Source organism: Nicrophorus vespilloides, unplaced genomic scaffold, assembly GCF_001412225.1.
Source record: "Nicrophorus vespilloides isolate i.1.1-1 unplaced genomic scaffold, Nicve_v1.0, whole genome shotgun sequence".
Lineage (NCBI taxonomy): Eukaryota > Metazoa > Arthropoda > Insecta > Coleoptera > Silphidae > Nicrophorus > Nicrophorus vespilloides.
Genome location: NW_017098424.1, coordinates 13,705 through 29,385, shown reverse-complemented (window position 1 = coordinate 29,385; position 15,681 = coordinate 13,705). Strand labels below are relative to the sequence as shown.

Sequence of the window (15,681 nt, the reverse complement as noted above, 5' to 3'; positions counted from 1 at the left end):
ACCGCGTGTCTTCGTTGTTCTTGTTGTTTGTTTTTATTTTGTTTACGTTGCTAAGCAGATTCCGTTCGTCCTCGCTTCTTCTTCTAATTCTTCATTCTTTTGTTCGCGTCTCGTGTTACGTCAACGCGAGTTTTATATATATATTTTGTTCGTGCCATGTCGACAACATTGTAAATGTGCTAATTTATTATTAATATTATTATTCGTGTTTTAATTTTTATCATCTGAACGATCGAAGTATTTTTGTAAGCAACTTTGTTTCTATACTTTTTATTTAAATCGATAGAGAAAGAGACAAACGTATATTTATATTATTATTACTGTAAACTGTATAAAGAGAAAGAAAGGTTTTGTCGTTGTTTGTATATTATTATTATTATTTTGAGAGACTTTTTATTTGTTTTTATCGACTTCTTGTATAAACGCTTTTATGTACTGTGACTTATATTATCTCATGTTGTTTTATTTTATATCTATTTTACTATTATTGTCATATATTATTATTATTTTTTAAATTTTGATTAATAATTGATTTGTATGTATCGTGCGACATTTAAATATGTATTTAGATTGCGATGTGGTTTCCATTATTTTTCACCCACCCACGCGCATTTCTTTCTATTTCTCCAAACCATTTCGCCGACGAATGGCATTCCGAGATAGCGATTTTTTATTCCGTTGCGTGATTATCGGTGTCATTCGCATAACTACGACCAGTAAAATCGTATCAGTTGCGATGGTTACCGTCCCTTGGAAGGTGCGAACGATTATTTCGTTGCTTCTTTTCCTCGGAGTGTTTCTCGTGGCAACGGAGCTGCTGTGTCAGAGATCGAAGGCGGTGCTACCAACTCCGCCCCTCAAAAGGATCACGCAATGCGAGGAGAGAATCGCACGAAGCCGCGTCTCTCAACGAGGAGATTTCTTCGTGCTGGAGAACGTGGTGCGGCCCTCCGGACAGGTCAAATGTTACGAATCTGTTACGTACACGACGCAAGCTGATTACAGCTTCCTGGACAATCTGCCGGATCTGATGAAACGATGGAAGGGTCCGATCAGTGTAGCGCTGTTCGCACCAGGCGAAGACTTTCGACCGACCCTCGATTCCATCGCATTCTTGAGGAATTGCGAAACGCCGTTGATCAAGCACCACGTCACCTTTCACGTCTTCTTCCCGGTGGATCATTTCCCCAAAACGGTAATAATTACATTTGTTTTTCCTACTGCTTTCTTCTTTAAATATCAATTGCAACGACAGCAAATTCGTTGTCGTTTCGCTGACAAAAACATTTAAATTGTAAATATCTATTGATGTATTATATTTCAAGATATATAAGATGGCGTTAATCGAAGCCTACGAGGATGTTTACAACTGCCAGAAGGGCGCTCCCTATCTGAACGTCAAGGTAAACGAAATGTACAGGAGGAAACTCAATCTGACCTATCCGATAAATGTGGGACGTAACGTCGCGCGCGAAGGGGCGTACACCCATTTCGTGCTCGCCTCAGATATCGAGCTCTACCCAACGCCCGACTTTATCCCGAAATTTCTCGAGATGATCACTGCGAATCCCGAGTATGCGTACCGCCACAACCCTCACGTTTACGCCCTTCCCATCTTCGAAATCAACGCAAACGAATCGGTCCCGCCCAACAAGACCATCCTGCAGGAGATGATGCGCACGGGAAAGGCATTCCTGTTCCATAAAAAGCTGTGCTCCGCCTGCCACTCTGTACCCAAGAGCAAGGAGTGGCTGGTCGCCAAGGAGACGGAGGGTGTTGGCGTGTTCACGGTGGGCAAGCGGATGGGCGTGAACAAGATGTGGGAGGCGTTCTACGTGGGCACCAATCAGGACCCGCTTTTCGATGATCGCTTGACGTGGGAGGGGCAAGGAAATAAAATGACGCAGGTTTCATTGCAGCAATTATAGAATCGAATAGAAATAACTAATAATCCATTTCAGGGTTATTCTTTGTGCCTGCTAAATTACGATTACATGGTTCTGAACAACGCTTTCCTGACCCACAGACCTGGAGTGAAGAAATCCAAGGAGCAAATCAACAAATATTCTCGGTACATCGGAGCAACGAATCGCTTGATCAAAAGGAAAATAAAGGTGGAGCTTGAAGCTCTTTACGGGAGTAGACAGGGTTGTTATTTATAACGCTTAGTGTATACAAATAAAACGTTCTCTTTAATTAAAAGAAGAAAATCCTTCGAGGATCGGTAAGCTCCGCATTCTCCATATTTATATATATCTATATAAACTTACAAACTAAATCACGAAATTATAATACATAATAGTTAAATTAAATAGAAATAAAGACAGAAGATAAAGACATAATAATAATAATTAAACTGTTAATATTTGTTGGACATTCGTGCGAACTTTGTTCATTGCGTGTGGTTCTCGTCTTTGTGATTGTTCCGGATGTGCGAGTTGAGATTTCCGGATTGGGTGAAGGCACGATCGCAGAAATGGCATTTGAACGGTTTCTGATCGAAGTGCAGACGGATGTGGTTCGTCAGGTTGCCGGACTGTGAGAAGGCGCGGTCACAGTGAGGACACTTGAATGGGCGTTCCCCGGTGTGGATCCGCATGTGATTGGTCAGATTACAAGACTGGGCGAATCCCTTCGAACACACCTCACACACGTACGGCTTCATGCCGGTATGCGTCCGCATGTGGATCTGCAGGTTACCTAAGTTACTGAACACTTTCGAGCAGAATCGACACGACAGACTGTGATTAACGTTGAGTTGCTGAATCTCCGCGTGTTTCTGCAAATGCGTCGTCATCCGCCGGAAGTACTTCTTACATATGTGGCATTTCTCGAGCGGCAACGGTTTCCGCTTGCAGTGCGGATTCTCGGGGTCCATCATCTCGATCTTCGGCATCGGCTTCGGCACGATCCTTTCCATCTCCATCGACTTGAACTCGTCCTCTTCCTCCTTCATCCTCATCGGTGGATACGGAAAGTTGGGATAGAAATTAGCCTCTCTGATCTTCCTGAGATCATCTTCCAGCAACTCGCTTGGCTATCAACAGTAACCAAAACCCAATCAATAATATATTAAATGATCCAACAAAAAAACAGCTCACATTCTCCTGCTTAATCCCATCAGGCTCCACTCCAGGCACAGGCAAATAGTACCGAGGAAAAGCCATCGGCTGCCTAAAAAACATAAAACCCATTTAAAAACTTGCCCAATTACCGAAACCCAACTCATACAACTAGTATATGGTTTGCTAATTATACCTGGCAAAAGGTGAGAACTGGCTCAGGTGAAACTCACTAAAGTCAAAAACCATCTTTGGGTTTTTCGTTTATACACCAGGTAAGCTAAAATATCAGTAAAACATAAACAAAACAACACATTTGTTAATTGAAATCATCATCGATGAGGAAGGAAATTTAACATGCACTAAACAGAAAGAAGTGGGCCATACTTCATTTTTGTTTCTCCCATTTCCACCAAAAGTAGAACGAAGGAAATTGAAAAGTCAAAACATAAATGAAAATCGTTTGGATCCAAGAAAATAAACAAAGGACAACGTAAAAAACTTTCCACGGTGACGTTTGGCGTATGTCAGGATGATCGAGTTTACTATACTTACGAGTCGTTTCCAGTGGAAATTATCGCTTTTTCATGTGATCAATAGCATTCCCATCACGATTCCAAACAAATCCAATCAGACTTAATTAAAAAAAATAAAGAAAATTCACTAATTATTAAAAAAACACCTCTCTTTTTTTACACCTGTCAAGATGTTTTTTGAGGGGCACGAATTGAAGTTAGCCACGTAAGCACCCAAACATTGTTACCTAATAAGAAAATTGTGTTAAATAAAGTAATATTAGAATTACAATAGTTTGTTCCTCGTCTGTAAATTCAATAAAGTTTATATGAAAACACATTAAATGATCCAATAATAATCACTAATATTACTTATAAGTTGCAATTGCAGATGGCGCAGCAATACACTTACAGTTAATTTGTTTGATTAGTTATAATTTTAAGTAATAATTGTTAATGGCAGGTAAAAATAAAAATAATTATTGTTAAATATAATTGAAATAATATTTATTTTCAATTGGTAAATGTTTAAAATGAAGTTAATGTGTTGTATTCAGGCGATAGTTAAGGGTATTTCCATTATTTGACTAATAATTAAACGGTAGTTTAACTAAGAAAGAATTTCTTATATTTATTAGTAGAAATAAAATGTATAAATTCAAATTTGCAGAAGATTCAATGCGCATGCTTGAAAAATATTTTCTGTTGGCAGCGACGCGAGTAGCAAAATAACTTACTTCAGAGTTGTCAGTAAAGAAGCTTCCTTTTCCGGTTATACTGCAGAACCGTCAACATGGGTAAGTCTTGTGTTTTTATCGAATTATTAACGTTTTTTCGTATATTTATAACTTTTTTTGATGGAAAACACTGGGGAAATAGCGTTCCTCTAGCTGGTGATTGAAACGACTTTCGGAAAAGTTTCCTTCGAGAAAATAAGTTGTGTTTTAAAAAAAAGTGTTCGAACTATAACCCCACATACAATAATTTTTTTTGCATCCGTTGAATTCGAGCTCGCGTTTATAGAATCACGCGTGGAAATCGTTTCGGAGTGCGAGTTTCTTAATCGTTCAGTGAGTTTATTCAGTATTTTAAACGATATTTTCTCCGTTGTGTGCAGGAAAACCCCGTGGTATTCGTACAGCTAGGAAACACAAGAACCACCGTAGAGAACAACGGTGGGCCGACAAGGACTTCAAGAAGGCCCATTTGGGAACAAGATGGAAGGCCAATCCGTTCGGTGGTGCTTCCCACGCCAAGGGAATCGTCCTGGAAAAAGTGTAAGTGTTTGAGGTTATGCAAGAAGAAACAACATCAAAACATTGCGTTTGTTTTGATCGCTTCGATCTGATAATAAATACTATTTAGAAATGTAGTGCATCGAGGAGTCCCAAGTGCAGGACGTTGCGCAGGATTTCTATGTGAATGGCGTTTTGTATACAAGCCAATCACAGAAAAATTCTGTGCGATGTCCTGTGCTGCAAACAACAACTACTCCTTCTTGTTGGTAAAGTTGCATACAATCTTTGTTACATTTCCACTCTCAATCTGAGTAATTTTTTAATTATTTTGTTTTGTTGATATTTCAGTGGTGTTGAAGCCAAACAGCCTAACTCTGCTATCCGCAAGTGCGTCAGGGTTCAATTGATCAAGAATGGCAAGAAGATCACCGCGTTCGTACCCCGTGACGGTTGTTTAAATCACATTGAGGAGAACGACGAAGTTTTGGTCGCTGGTTTCGGTCGTAAGGGTCACGCCGTTGGTGATATTCCCGGAGTAAGATTCAAGGTAAGAAACATTCAATAAAATATACATCACAATACATCAAGATTCAAATTTTGCAATCATGTATTTATATATTTCATTTTTGTTTTCAGGTTGTTAAGGTAGCCAACGTATCCCTCTTGGCTTTGTACAAAGAAAAGAAGGAAAGACCAAGGTCTTAAGTTAATCTTTTTTTGTAAGAATAAAAATATTTAAAATCTCATGGACTTTCTATTTATTTTTATTCATGCTCATTTAAATATAAGATTTTTTTAATTAATAAATATGTTTATATATTTTAACATATATTTTTAATCATCATGCAGAAAGTAGTAAGTGAAACAACATATCCTTATATTATTATTTGCTGCACAATTGAGACCACTTCTTGGACTAACTGATAAATGTCTCTGGAGTGTTTTATATTAAATCGTGCAAGAGCAAATTGTGCACCAACCATTGATAGGTCTATCATCAACGACTACTATCATCTGATAAGTGTACTACAGTTCTATTAACTATTATTATTTTCAGCTGACATCAACACTTCTGAACGAAAATAAACAGAAATATATACGTTATTTTCATTTTCTTATTATGTTTACCTTTTTCATTCAATTCTAATATTTATTCCTAACTCATTCCTGATTTTAATTATTTTTTCTTGAAAACTAATCTATTCTAATTTTCCATATGAAAGTTGGATGTTTGGAGAATGTATCAAGTATTCAAACATTGCTGTGGTTTGATCCATTTGAAAGTAATGAAAAAAAAAAACAGTCTTCACTTCTTAGTGTTTTTCTTGAAAACTATATTAGATAGAATTGATCTAAAAGTTGGATGTTTGTATTGTTACTGTTTAGCTATAATATTTTATTTGCTAACTAAGTATATGTTAAAGTAAGCTGTAATATATAGTAATCACACTTCTACAGTTTTGCAACATCAAATGTGAGGCAGGCCTTAACGTCTTGTCCCGTGTTATCGTACAGATTGCATTCAACCCTGTAATTACCCTTTGGAACGAGCGCGAGGAAAGGGATGTCCTTGTACTGGATTTTCATCCAATCAAGATAATAGATTTTCTGCAAAAGAAACAACACATTTTATGTGAAATTATATCAATTTCACGTCATATAATAATTACAGCTTTGATGGGACAAGATCCGGGCGACGGAATGTTCGCTCTGGTTTCCACATCTTGCCAGAATTTACCACCGTACTTGGTAAGGGCGGTGCACGCACCTTTCGCGTTCATATGCAACAACTGTTTGCTCTTATTGTTGACTTTTGTAAAGAACTTACAAGAGTACTGAAAACGCATAAAATATTTCAAAATTTCCAAAAAAAATTGCGTAGTTTACCTTATTTTCATTGTCGAAATCGTTCTTGAGATTGAGCCTGATCTTCACGGACTGCCCTTTCGTATCATTCCTCACCACCAAATCACCGTCTATAACGTAATTGTGCCCGTGACAGAGGGCCAAATCCCATACCATCGCGTCACCGTAGTTCTTGCACATCGCCGTCTGCAAAAGTTAAGTATTAGATCAGAAACGAATTAGATCAAGAATACAACCTTTAACTGGACGAGGAAGAGGAGAAAGATAGCCCAAAGGTTTAAAAACAACATGTTAAATTAACTTTTCTTGTTTAATTTTGTTTACTGCTTTATATACTACTGATTCCTACAATTATTTCTTTCCGGTTTTTATTTATTTTTGTTATTACGATAGATAATCGTGATCATCAAATAACGCTATTTAATTATTCTGTTTTTGCGCGCAACGATCAGATATATTAATAATCGTGGTTGCTGCAATTAATATCTGACGAAGTCGACGTTAATGCACGCTTTTAATCTGCGTTCCTCTTTGTCGAACAACGAACAATCAACCCTGTACGTGCTCTTCGGCAGCAAAGTCAGAAGCGAGATTTCGCTGTACACGATTTTGAACCAATCAATGGAGTACGTGCCCTGAAAAAGAGAAACAAAAAAGAAGTCAAATCATGATTGATTACAAATTTCCTCTTCAATCACCTTCTTGATGGGACAATGACCAGGCGAAGGCACATTCGCCTTCTTCAGCACGTCCACCCACAATTTTCCTCCGTACTTTCCAAACGCTGAGCAAACTCCACTTCCTTTCAATTGCATAATCTGCTTCATGCTTTTACCAACGTACTTGGATATTTTACAGGAATACTAAAAACAAACAAACAATTTCGTACACAATTATTATAAGTACATACCTTATTGTCGTTCCCGAAATCCTCGCTCAGCCAGACTTTGCCTTTAACTAGTTGCCCATCGGTTTCATTCTTCATCGAATATTCCCCGTCGATCGTGTAATTCGCACCGCGGCAATACTCAATATTCCCGGCTCTTCCGTCTGCGATATTCGCAGAATTTGCGAATTTCTGAAAACCAATTCAATTAAGTTTTAACATTATTTGTTGTTTGTAAAGTGAGCGAACCAAAATGAATATGAAAACGAGGAAGCGATGCATTGTTAAGTTTCCAAAAAAATGTTTGGACGCTTTGCTTTATATATGTATAGAGAAAATGAAGAAATTAAATGTTCCAGACGCCATATCGGACAGGAAATCGCAGCATTATTATTTGCATTTAATTATATGGTGAGAACGAGGACGATTTCAAATATACAAATATTTTTCGAATCACCGGAAATGGAAGTAAAATTCAAAATATTTGGTTTTTACTTAAATAATCATAATTAATGAATGAATCTTTACATATGAGAATATATTTGTAATCTGTAATTGTTGCAATAAATATTGTTAGTATTACTTGTTAAAAGGTAGGAAATTTGTGTATTATTTTAATGTTATTAATTTTCAATCTTTAAATAATCCTTGTATATTTATAATTATTTCGATAATAAGTTTTCAAAAATTAATGATATAATTGTTATGTATATAACTGTGGGTGGTCATGTGCTTATTAAGTTGCCTACTTGTGCTCATCTGACGTTTATTCCCTTATAACCTAACATTAATTATTTGTTTACTATTACATTCAATATCATCTCTTCAGTCGTTTGTAAGAAGATTAAATTGGTGGAGAAGGCAATGAAATTGCAGCAGAATAAAATGCCGAAGAAAAAGGTAAGTTTTGTTTGTTCTTCAAATATTTTCTTGCTTAACTAACGATATTTCGTTTTAGATTCTGTGTCCGGTGTGTTCTTCCAAACTAGTTCTGAAGCAGATAAATCTGGACACTGCAGTGTATCTGTGCTTGAAGAGTGAATGCGTTTATCCGCAGGGTCACGATTGGATAATGGTGACGAGGAGTCTGTCTGAGATGTATGATGATAATCAAAGGAAGCTGAAGAGGAGGAGAATCCTCAACGTCGACAAGTTCTTGGATACAATAACGGGTGAACCGATCAACCCAACCGGCAATGATACCAGTATCATAAACGATCTGAAAAGCATTGACAATGAACAACAGAATTCTTCTTTTGTTCCCGCAGTGGGAGATGCGAGCCTAATGGATTGCGACATAATGAATCAAACTGAACTGTGCAACGAATTCAACTTTGATGATATGATGGATGAGTGGGCATCCAAACCCACTTCTTCAGATCAAGTTGACACCAATGGGATAGAGTTTGATTTCAATGAGTTCATGCAGGATTTCCCAGCAACAAATGTTGAACCACTACCACAACCAAATGGTAATTCTAAGGTAATCATTTTAGATCATGTGATACTTGATAGAAAATAAGTGTGAATATTGTTAAAGAAGAAACGTGAGACTGATTGTTATTTAGTATAGTAATTAAGCGAGTCTTTTGTAATATTAATATAATATAAAAAAAAAGAGAAAATACAAATATTGTATTGTTATGAACACAAAGGAAAAAATGTCTATCACATGTGTATGAATTGCTTGTGCAAGTCCTCCAATCACGGTTGGTCTCCGATACTCGCGAAATGGTGGACGACGTTTTCGTTGAGACTGATGTGGGGCTCGATGAGATTGGGGCCGAAACTGTCCGATGATAGCTCGGAACCGCTCTCGGTGATCTTCTTGAGCAGCCTGCGACGCGCCGCCCTTTCCCTGTCAGCCTTCAAACGGGACGCCCTCTGCTCGGGTGTCTCGGATTGCCGCCTCCTCGCCGCCCTTATTATATCCACCATACGTCTCCTGCGACGCTGGTCTTCCGTTTCATTGCTCCTCCTATATGCCGCCCTCACAGCGTCGTTGTACCGTCTGATCTGCCTCTGCAGCTCCGTCTCAGATTGCCGTCTCTTCGCCGACCTTATGATATCCTTCAGCTTACGCTCCGTTCTTTGCTCGCTCGTTTCCGCCTTTCGCTTAAGCGCCGCCCTGAGAGCGTTCTTCTGCCGTCGAATCTTGGCCTGCTCCTCCACGAACTCGGTCTCGCTCAAATTCTTGCGCTTCAGAGCGATCAGCTGATCGTCTACAGCTTTAAGCAGTTCCACAGAAATATTGGAACCATCCTCCATGAATGTTTCTCTCTTAACTAAAATATAATAATAAAAAAAAATCGAAATCTCTCAATCAACAACCAAACCTTTTCCAACAGTTTCCCCATTCACAAACGGAACAGTTTTGTCTTTCAGTCTACAACAGACAGTAGGATTACATTTAATGAGTGCGTATTTAACATTTCCTCAGCTGAAATCTCTACCCCATAGATTTGTTGTGCGGATCTAGATAATCTGCATCTGTGAAATGCCTTGAGCAGATCATCCTCCTGGCAAATGGACTGCTGCCCAGGTAGGAGAAATCCTCCAGGTGCTCCAGTCTGCCGCAGATTTGCATCCACAGTAGGCATCTGCAAATTGGGCCACCGATATTACACAAGCACACTTGATGATGTTGTGATTTATACTCACTGCTTAAAGTCCGCGGGAAACGGATGTAGCGGCAGTTCGGGTCTAGAGTTTCCGCATCCGCTCATCGAGCATCTCTCTTCCATCTCAGGCATTCACATTTTTTCTCCACGAAGAGCTCAACCCCGAAAATAACGCAAATTCAATCAAACTTTTAGCCTCTTGACAGATGATGAACAAGAGAAGACGCACCGGCCATTTTGTATGAACAAAGAGAGGACATCTGCAACTATCCAAACATTTCCTCCTTTTTTTCCCTTCGCCCAAACCACATTTAAAACAACAATAATTTTCCAATCTAAACGTTATTATCATTATTATTAACAATAAAACCAATAGAAGAATTAAGAAATCCGTACTTACTCAACATGTGTTCAAAACCTACTGCGAGAAATTTTAAATTCTCATTATAGATTTTCAGCGTTGTTATGAAACATTCAAGTCACACTTTGCAAAACTATTTGAAAAGAATGCAAACAATTCCGATGTCACGATCTGAATTGGATTGGGCTTAGTTCAATTAATAACGCAACAATGGAATTGGTGCGCGCCTTAAAAACTATAAAGCATAATTAAGTGGCCTTTAAAAAAAAATCAATTGGCCCAGATTTAACAAAAATTATCCTCTTCAGAAAGCAGATGACGTCCCAAAATGGGATGACGACTCTCGTATAAAAAGGAGGCAATCCGATAGTCCCAAGAAGGCAACGGTTGTGAGAAGAGATGCCGATTTTAATACTGCTGTTTTTGATTTGCGCTGCAGACGCGTCTTCGTTTGCGGACTACGAGGATAAAATCGAAGAGATCCAGCATGCCGTTTGCAGGATAGCCACGGAGGAGGTGCAGGCCACCGCGAACGCGACCATAACGAGACAATTGAAGGGAATCTGCACGTCCAGTGAGTGTTAAAAAAAAACAATCAATTTGGGTTAATTAATATCTTTTTATAGAGGAGTTGAGCAAGAAATTGGATAGATTGGGACGCGATTTGCAGTTAATTAAGAACTTTTTGCGAATAGACGAAGATAACCACCATGTGATGACACCTAGTAAACCTTCGAAACGGCAATTGGATTACAGCAATCACAAAGAGTTTACCTATCTCTGGAAGATTGATAATGCGGAGAAAGTGCTTGAAAATGGTGAAACTCTGCTCAGCAACAACTTTCAAGTTTCCGGTTAGTTTCATTGATGATTAGTTTTATTTAGTGGAATGATTTAACTGTTTTGTAGGTAATTTGTTCTCGATAAAACTGATGGCGCACCATTTGGGGCCGAGGTACTGCGGATTGGAATTGCGAGGAGAGGCGAGGAGACCTCACCGTTTCGTCATCGTCAACCAATTGGATTCTAAATTGGACATCAGCTCGCAGATGTTGGGCGATCTCAATGCGAATTTCTATCGCATATCCAGCGATAAAATGCGCAGATTCATGCACCGAGATTTGCTCATAGTAAAATTGATCATTTATCTTTAAATTAAAATAATTTGATTTGTTAATATGTTGTTAGTTTTTATTATTTATTGTATTCATATTGTATTATCAATAAAAACAAAACTAGTCGATTCGCGTCAGAGCGCGACGTACACGTCGTCGGAATCGATTTAACAGAAACTTCACCGTACGACATGGAATTTTTCATACACAACCTCTGCAAAGAGATCCTCACCGAATGCAAAACCGAAGACGTGGAATGCAACAACAACTTCATCTTGTATTACGTAAATTTTAACAAATTTTAGTTTTTTTTTATATAAATTTAAAATGTGTGCGCGTGTTTTTCCAGCTGAAGCTGTTAGCTCTGGATCCGATATGGAATCTGTATCCGACGATGAAGGAAATCAATCGTCTGGACGCGCTTCGGCTCATTGACTTTGTCGTAGCTAAAATGAAACATCAGTATTGTCCTTGCATCATCACGTTAAAAATACAGATGTACTTCGAGTGTAATTTCGAGGAGAAGATGGTGATCGTCGGCAACGAGAAGAAAAACTTCGAGACGCGATTGAAGCCGCTCAAGGAGGAGATACTCGAGCTGAAAGTGGCGGAGGACGTGGACGATCTGAGGAAGAAAATCATCTACTATGTCACGCTGTGGAGGGGCACCGGGAATCCGACAAAATTGAATGTAAATATATTTATCAAATGATAATTAATCAAATATTAATTTATTTTGGTAGGTGTACCGTGAGGCGAAGCAGGCGTTGTACAGCGTGTACGATAACAACGATCTGACCCGATTCATGGACAAGGAGAGCAAGGAGACGAAAGAGGAGGAGCTCGAGATGCTGTGCCGCATCTGCACCGGCATCCGCATCTTCAATTGGTCGACGGACAAAGGGGGCGAGGGCTTGGAGAATCTTCCACATCTCGTCAACCAATCGGTGCGTTCAGCCATCAGAGCCATTCAAGCGGCGTTGGCCGGGACGATGGATAAAATCAACTTTTTAACGACGGCCATCGACAGCATCTTTCGCATTCACGAACTCGAGGCCAAATCCGATGATGAACCGATACGTTACTCGACATCTTGTTACGTGCCATTCGGCGTCGACTACGCAGAAATCGAATATAACAAAGATTTGATTATCGTTTTTCGACAGTTGGAAGTCCTCTACAGGTTCGCATAATAATTATTTAGATTTGCAGAAACGCATTAACACTGTGATTTGCAGAAAAGTTCTCGATGCCGTCGAGGAAGTTGCAGCCAGCGCCAACGAACTGGACGACACTTTGACCGAGGCACTTGACAAATTCAACGAGCAGGCCTTCCTCAAAATCGGTGTTCCAACCGAAATCGTTTTCGTGAGTGATCTCGGTATACTAAACTGTGCACGCACATCATCAATTTGGTTTGTTGCAGCCGATATTCATCGAATTGGATGCGATATGGAATCAATATCAATCGTTGATCATTTACATGACGAAACTAAATCAGATCCTCTTCAATCTGGAGCTGTATACGAAGGACTTTGAAATTAACGTAGATATCGTCCGTCTGATGCTAGAAGACAGTCCGGTCCTCACCGATCTGGAGCGATTGCGTTGGGTCGGAGATCCGCCCTCTCTGACCAACACCGAAATCACTCTGCTCACCTCGGAGGACGGCAAAGATGCGAAGCTGGAGGTACTCTAATCAAATATCAAAAAGTTCATAAACTGAATGTAATTAATTAATCTTGTTGCTGTTGCGACAAAAGTTCTTGGGATTCTGTCCGTGGAAGCTGATCGAGACTCAAGGAGGTCTGATTCCCGGTAACCCGACCATGGGCGTCTTCATGTACCGCGAGAAGAACTATTGCTTCTGCTGCATCGAAGGCTTCCGGTCGTTCGAGGCGAATCCCGAACAGTAACCAATTTGCAATTAATTACTAAAAATAATAAGACTAAATTTTAAAAAAAAATGTTCTTTAGGATTATAAACGAGGCGCTTGAATTGGCAAGGAAAAAGTCGGAGCTAATTCCGTTGCTCGGACTGCACGATGATCTTGTGGAGGTGCAGATGGTGAAGGAATTGGTGGTGGAGCAGACGCAAGTAGTCGAGAAAGTGGTGATGGAGAGTATAAAGATACAGACAGTACTGCATCCGGTCGAGCGTCACATCGATACGCAGTACAAGTGGAACGTGTGGGATTGGAAGAGGCAGGCTCTATCTATGGCGAACATCTCCAAGATGCAAACGCACTCCACTCAAACCCTGAACTCGATGAACAAAAATGGCGTGTCCACTCAGACGTACGAACTGAAGGAGTCCGAGACGCAAACGAAGCGCGATAATTACACGAACGTGTCGACGCCGCAGACCTACTTCTTCGGACTGAGAGGTCGCAAGGATGATAACCAATTCATCCTGGACCTCACCAAACCGAAAACAGAAAAACCGTAGATTTTTTTTGTTTTTGCAAAAATAATGATTGCTTGTTTACTTATATAAATTTTTTATTAATTCAATATTTGCGGTTTCAATTCCAACTTGTCGATCACCTCCTGCGGCATGCAGTAAGTCGGATTGACGCGTTTAAGAGCACCGTTTCCCATCAGCGACAGAGCGGCCAAACCGAAGAGCGTGTGGTAAGGATCGGTGATGTCGCCTGGTCTATCGCTGAAACCTCCAGTCTCCGAGTCCTGACATGAAACGATGAACTTTTCCAGCGCCGCAAAGTCGATCCAGTGCAGACGACCCAACATCGATAAGCTGGAAAGGACCCACCAGGAATAGCAGACATCTGGTAACTTCTCGGGTCTTCCATTCAAACCGCCAGAAGGTAATTGTCTCTCGCACAGCCACCACGCCAGAGTGTCTCGTTTGATGATATCCAGCCGCTGCGTTATCGACAGGAAACCGACGCAACAGTAAATAAGACCGGCGTGACTTTCGCTCAGAGGACGCGATCCGAAGCCGCCGTCGAAATTCATGCAAGATTCGACGAACTCCACCGCCTTGTCCACGTCGATGGCGTCCATCCTCTTCAGCAGCGAAAGGGTCAGCACTGCACAGAATGAGAACCTGGTGTCCACTTCACCCCATTTATCACCGGTGAAGCTTCCATCATCCTTCTGCAAACTCTTCACATACTTGATCACACCCTCAACATTGATTGCATCCAACCGATCATAAATACAGAGCACCTGTATTGCACTGACTGTGTGCAGCAGATGAGGATCATGGTTGATGCAGCCACTAATACCACCACTCTCAGGGTCCTGACACTTCTGCACAAACTCAACAATCTCATTCTCCGGCAGCTCCTTCAACTTTCCCATCAAATCCAGCGCAGTCAGACCCCAATAGACGCCGGACATCCGCAGGTAGTCGGTTATTCCATACTCGAAATTATCTTCGTTTTGTCCGTACTCTCGCAGAAACGACACGTGCTTCTCCAGCAACAATTCTTTCGGCACACTATCATCGCCCTTTACTTCATTTACCATCGAAGTTGCCATTTCTTTAACGCAACAAAACAACGATTATTGATGTTTTCACACAATCACACCTCGCACCATTATTTGAACTGTCACATTGACAGATGATGACAGACGTCAATGTCAGAAATGAATTTAGAATTATCTGCTGCACCTTATACGAAAAGAACCAATAAACTCCGTAAATTGTATTATTCAATCGTTTAAAACAATATAACAAAGAGATATGTGCAATATCGATTTTTCTGAATTGCGTAATGAAAGGAAAACAGATGTCCGAAGGACAATTATATAGGTCCCATGGTGTAATGGTTAGCACTCTGGACTCTGAATCCAGCGATCCGAGTTCAAATCTCGGTGGGACCTGCAGGATCAATTCTTTTTATACACATTCCCGTTACATAATACAACAATATTTTTTCAAAGTTTTTAAAATCACGTAACGCAAGTTTCATAACGAGCCCGGGTAGCTCAGTCGGTAGAGCATTGGACTTTTAATCCAAGGGTCCAGGGTTCAAGTCCCTGCTCGGG

The 15,681-nt window shown here is 40.0% G+C and overlaps 8 protein-coding genes and 2 non-coding genes across 15 annotated transcripts; 6 read left to right on the top strand and 4 right to left on the bottom strand.

The window, feature by feature from the left end:
- Positions 1–575: 575 nt before the first annotated feature.
- On the top strand, positions 576–2,183 carry LOC108562429 (beta-1,4-glucuronyltransferase 1-like). Its single transcript, XM_017920757.1, has 3 exons — positions 576–1,195; positions 1,326–1,907; positions 1,962–2,183. Exons 1-3 carry the CDS (start codon positions 647–649, stop codon positions 2,160–2,162), a joined length of 1,332 nt encoding a protein of 443 aa, XP_017776246.1. The 5' UTR covers positions 576–646; the 3' UTR covers positions 2,163–2,183.
- Positions 2,172–3,794, bottom strand: LOC108562430 (protein glass-like). Of its 4 annotated transcripts, none has more exons than XM_017920758.1 (4): positions 3,618–3,794; positions 3,259–3,342; positions 3,102–3,174; positions 2,172–3,037 (listed from the first exon to the last, which is right to left on the bottom strand). In XM_017920758.1, exons 2-4 carry the CDS (start codon positions 3,309–3,311, stop codon positions 2,393–2,395), a joined length of 771 nt encoding a protein of 256 aa, XP_017776247.1. In that variant the 5' UTR covers positions 3,312–3,342; positions 3,618–3,794; the 3' UTR covers positions 2,172–2,392. The 4 variants fall into 4 exon arrangements, with proteins under 4 accessions (XP_017776247.1, XP_017776249.1, XP_017776250.1 ...); XM_017920760.1 differs by lacking the exon at positions 3,618–3,794 and adding an exon at positions 3,450–3,547; XM_017920761.1 differs by lacking the exon at positions 3,259–3,342.
- Positions 3,795–4,289: 495 nt separating this feature from the next.
- Positions 4,290–5,558, top strand: LOC108562431 (40S ribosomal protein S23). The gene is made up of 4 exons (XM_017920762.1): positions 4,290–4,374; positions 4,695–4,854; positions 5,164–5,362; positions 5,452–5,558. The coding sequence occupies exons 1-4, from the start codon at positions 4,371–4,373 to the stop codon at positions 5,518–5,520; spliced, it is 432 nt and encodes a 143-aa protein (XP_017776251.1). The 5' UTR covers positions 4,290–4,370; the 3' UTR covers positions 5,521–5,558.
- Positions 5,559–6,267: 709 nt separating this feature from the next.
- On the bottom strand, positions 6,268–6,994 carry LOC108562405. The gene is made up of 4 exons (XM_017920721.1): positions 6,918–6,994; positions 6,703–6,867; positions 6,486–6,650; positions 6,268–6,423 (listed from the first exon to the last, which is right to left on the bottom strand). The coding sequence occupies exons 1-4, from the start codon at positions 6,969–6,971 to the stop codon at positions 6,268–6,270; spliced, it is 540 nt and encodes a 179-aa protein (XP_017776210.1). The 5' UTR covers positions 6,972–6,994.
- A 1,390-nt stretch (positions 6,995–8,384) lies between these two features.
- On the top strand, positions 8,385–11,151 carry LOC108562425. 3 transcript variants are annotated; one of them, XM_017920751.1, is made up of 4 exons: positions 8,385–8,467; positions 8,526–8,772; positions 8,836–9,050; positions 10,858–11,149. In XM_017920751.1, the coding sequence occupies exons 1-4, from the start codon at positions 8,432–8,434 to the stop codon at positions 11,017–11,019; spliced, it is 660 nt and encodes a 219-aa protein (XP_017776240.1). In that variant the 5' UTR covers positions 8,385–8,431; the 3' UTR covers positions 11,020–11,149. The 3 variants fall into 3 exon arrangements, with proteins under 3 accessions (XP_017776240.1, XP_017776241.1, XP_017776239.1); XM_017920752.1 differs by having other exon boundaries at positions 8,526–9,050; positions 10,989–11,151; XM_017920750.1 differs by having other exon boundaries at positions 8,526–9,050; positions 10,858–11,143.
- LOC108562424 lies at positions 9,133–10,522 on the bottom strand. Its single transcript, XM_017920749.1, has 4 exons — positions 10,229–10,522; positions 10,021–10,167; positions 9,904–9,953; positions 9,133–9,852 (listed from the first exon to the last, which is right to left on the bottom strand). The coding sequence occupies exons 1-4, from the start codon at positions 10,318–10,320 to the stop codon at positions 9,272–9,274; spliced, it is 870 nt and encodes a 289-aa protein (XP_017776238.1). The 5' UTR covers positions 10,321–10,522; the 3' UTR covers positions 9,133–9,271.
- A 572-nt stretch (positions 11,152–11,723) lies between the features above and the next one.
- LOC108562426 (UPF0704 protein C6orf165 homolog) lies at positions 11,724–14,160 on the top strand. Its single transcript, XM_017920753.1, has 7 exons — positions 11,724–11,948; positions 12,014–12,355; positions 12,408–12,847; positions 12,903–13,032; positions 13,091–13,354; positions 13,428–13,576; positions 13,642–14,160. Exons 1-7 carry the CDS (start codon positions 11,856–11,858, stop codon positions 14,111–14,113), a joined length of 1,890 nt encoding a protein of 629 aa, XP_017776242.1. The 5' UTR covers positions 11,724–11,855; the 3' UTR covers positions 14,114–14,160.
- On the bottom strand, positions 14,149–15,340 carry LOC108562423 (geranylgeranyl transferase type-2 subunit beta). The gene has a single exon (XM_017920748.1). The coding sequence runs from the start codon at positions 15,169–15,171 to the stop codon at positions 14,170–14,172; it is 1,002 nt and encodes a 333-aa protein (XP_017776237.1). The 5' UTR covers positions 15,172–15,340; the 3' UTR covers positions 14,149–14,169.
- Positions 15,341–15,444: 104 nt separating this feature from the next.
- Positions 15,445–15,516, top strand: Trnaq-cug. Its single transcript has one exon. It is a non-coding gene; the product is annotated as a tRNA-Gln (tRNA).
- Positions 15,517–15,610: 94 nt separating this feature from the next.
- Positions 15,611–15,681, top strand: Trnak-uuu. The gene has a single exon. It is a non-coding gene; the product is annotated as a tRNA-Lys (tRNA).

Excerpts from the sequence above, each read along its gene's own strand:
- LOC108562429 (XM_017920757.1), top strand. The coding sequence starts at position 647 with ATGGCATTCCGAGATAGCGATTTTTTATTCCGTTGCGTGATTATCGGT. Across the intron at positions 1,196-1,325 it reads TGGATCATTTCCCCAAAACG|ATATATAAGATGGCGTTAAT; the intron begins GTAATAATTACA and ends TTATATTTCAAG. Across the intron at positions 1,908-1,961 it reads AAGGAAATAAAATGACGCAG|GGTTATTCTTTGTGCCTGCT; the intron begins GTTTCATTGCAG and ends AATCCATTTCAG.
- LOC108562430 (XM_017920758.1), bottom strand. The coding sequence starts at position 3,311 with ATGGTTTTTGACTTTAGTGAGTTTCACCTGAGCCAGTTCTCACCTTTT. Across the intron at positions 3,175-3,258 it reads CAGTTCTCACCTTTTGCCAG|GCAGCCGATGGCTTTTCCTC; the intron begins GTATAATTAGCA and ends TATGTTTTTTAG. Across the intron at positions 3,038-3,101 it reads ATGGGATTAAGCAGGAGAAT|CCAAGCGAGTTGCTGGAAGA; the intron begins GTGAGCTGTTTT and ends TACTGTTGATAG.
- LOC108562431 (XM_017920762.1), top strand. Across the intron at positions 4,855-5,163 it reads GGAATCGTCCTGGAAAAAGT|TGGTGTTGAAGCCAAACAGC; the intron begins GTAAGTGTTTGA and ends TTGATATTTCAG. Across the intron at positions 5,363-5,451 it reads TTCCCGGAGTAAGATTCAAG|GTTGTTAAGGTAGCCAACGT; the intron begins GTAAGAAACATT and ends TTTTGTTTTCAG.
- LOC108562405 (XM_017920721.1), bottom strand. The coding sequence starts at position 6,971 with ATGTTGTTTTTAAACCTTTGGGCTATCTTTCTCCTCTTCCTCGTCCAG. Across the intron at positions 6,868-6,917 it reads TCTTCCTCGTCCAGTTAAAG|ACGGCGATGTGCAAGAACTA; the intron begins GTTGTATTCTTG and ends TAACTTTTGCAG. Across the intron at positions 6,651-6,702 it reads ATTTCGACAATGAAAATAAG|TACTCTTGTAAGTTCTTTAC; the intron begins GTAAACTACGCA and ends ATGCGTTTTCAG.
- LOC108562425 (XM_017920750.1), top strand. The coding sequence starts at position 8,432 with ATGAAATTGCAGCAGAATAAAATGCCGAAGAAAAAG. Across the intron at positions 8,468-8,525 it reads ATAAAATGCCGAAGAAAAAG|ATTCTGTGTCCGGTGTGTTC; the intron begins GTAAGTTTTGTT and ends ATTTCGTTTTAG. Across the intron at positions 9,051-10,857 it reads AACCAAATGGTAATTCTAAG|AAAGCAGATGACGTCCCAAA; the intron begins GTAATCATTTTA and ends TATCCTCTTCAG.
- LOC108562424 (XM_017920749.1), bottom strand. The coding sequence starts at position 10,320 with ATGCCTGAGATGGAAGAGAGATGCTCGATGAGCGGATGCGGAAACTCT. Across the intron at positions 9,954-10,020 it reads CCGCACAACAAATCTATGGG|ACTGAAAGACAAAACTGTTC; the intron begins GTAGAGATTTCA and ends TGTCTGTTGTAG. Across the intron at positions 9,853-9,903 it reads TGGGGAAACTGTTGGAAAAG|TTAAGAGAGAAACATTCATG; the intron begins GTTTGGTTGTTG and ends ATTATATTTTAG.
- LOC108562426 (XM_017920753.1), top strand. The coding sequence starts at position 11,856 with ATGGAATTTTTCATACACAACCTCTGCAAAGAGATCCTCACCGAATGC. Across the intron at positions 12,356-12,407 it reads GGAATCCGACAAAATTGAAT|GTGTACCGTGAGGCGAAGCA; the intron begins GTAAATATATTT and ends TTATTTTGGTAG. Across the intron at positions 13,033-13,090 it reads TTCCAACCGAAATCGTTTTC|CCGATATTCATCGAATTGGA; the intron begins GTGAGTGATCTC and ends GGTTTGTTGCAG.
- LOC108562423 (XM_017920748.1), bottom strand. The coding sequence starts at position 15,171 with ATGGCAACTTCGATGGTAAATGAAGTAAAGGGCGATGATAGTGTGCCG.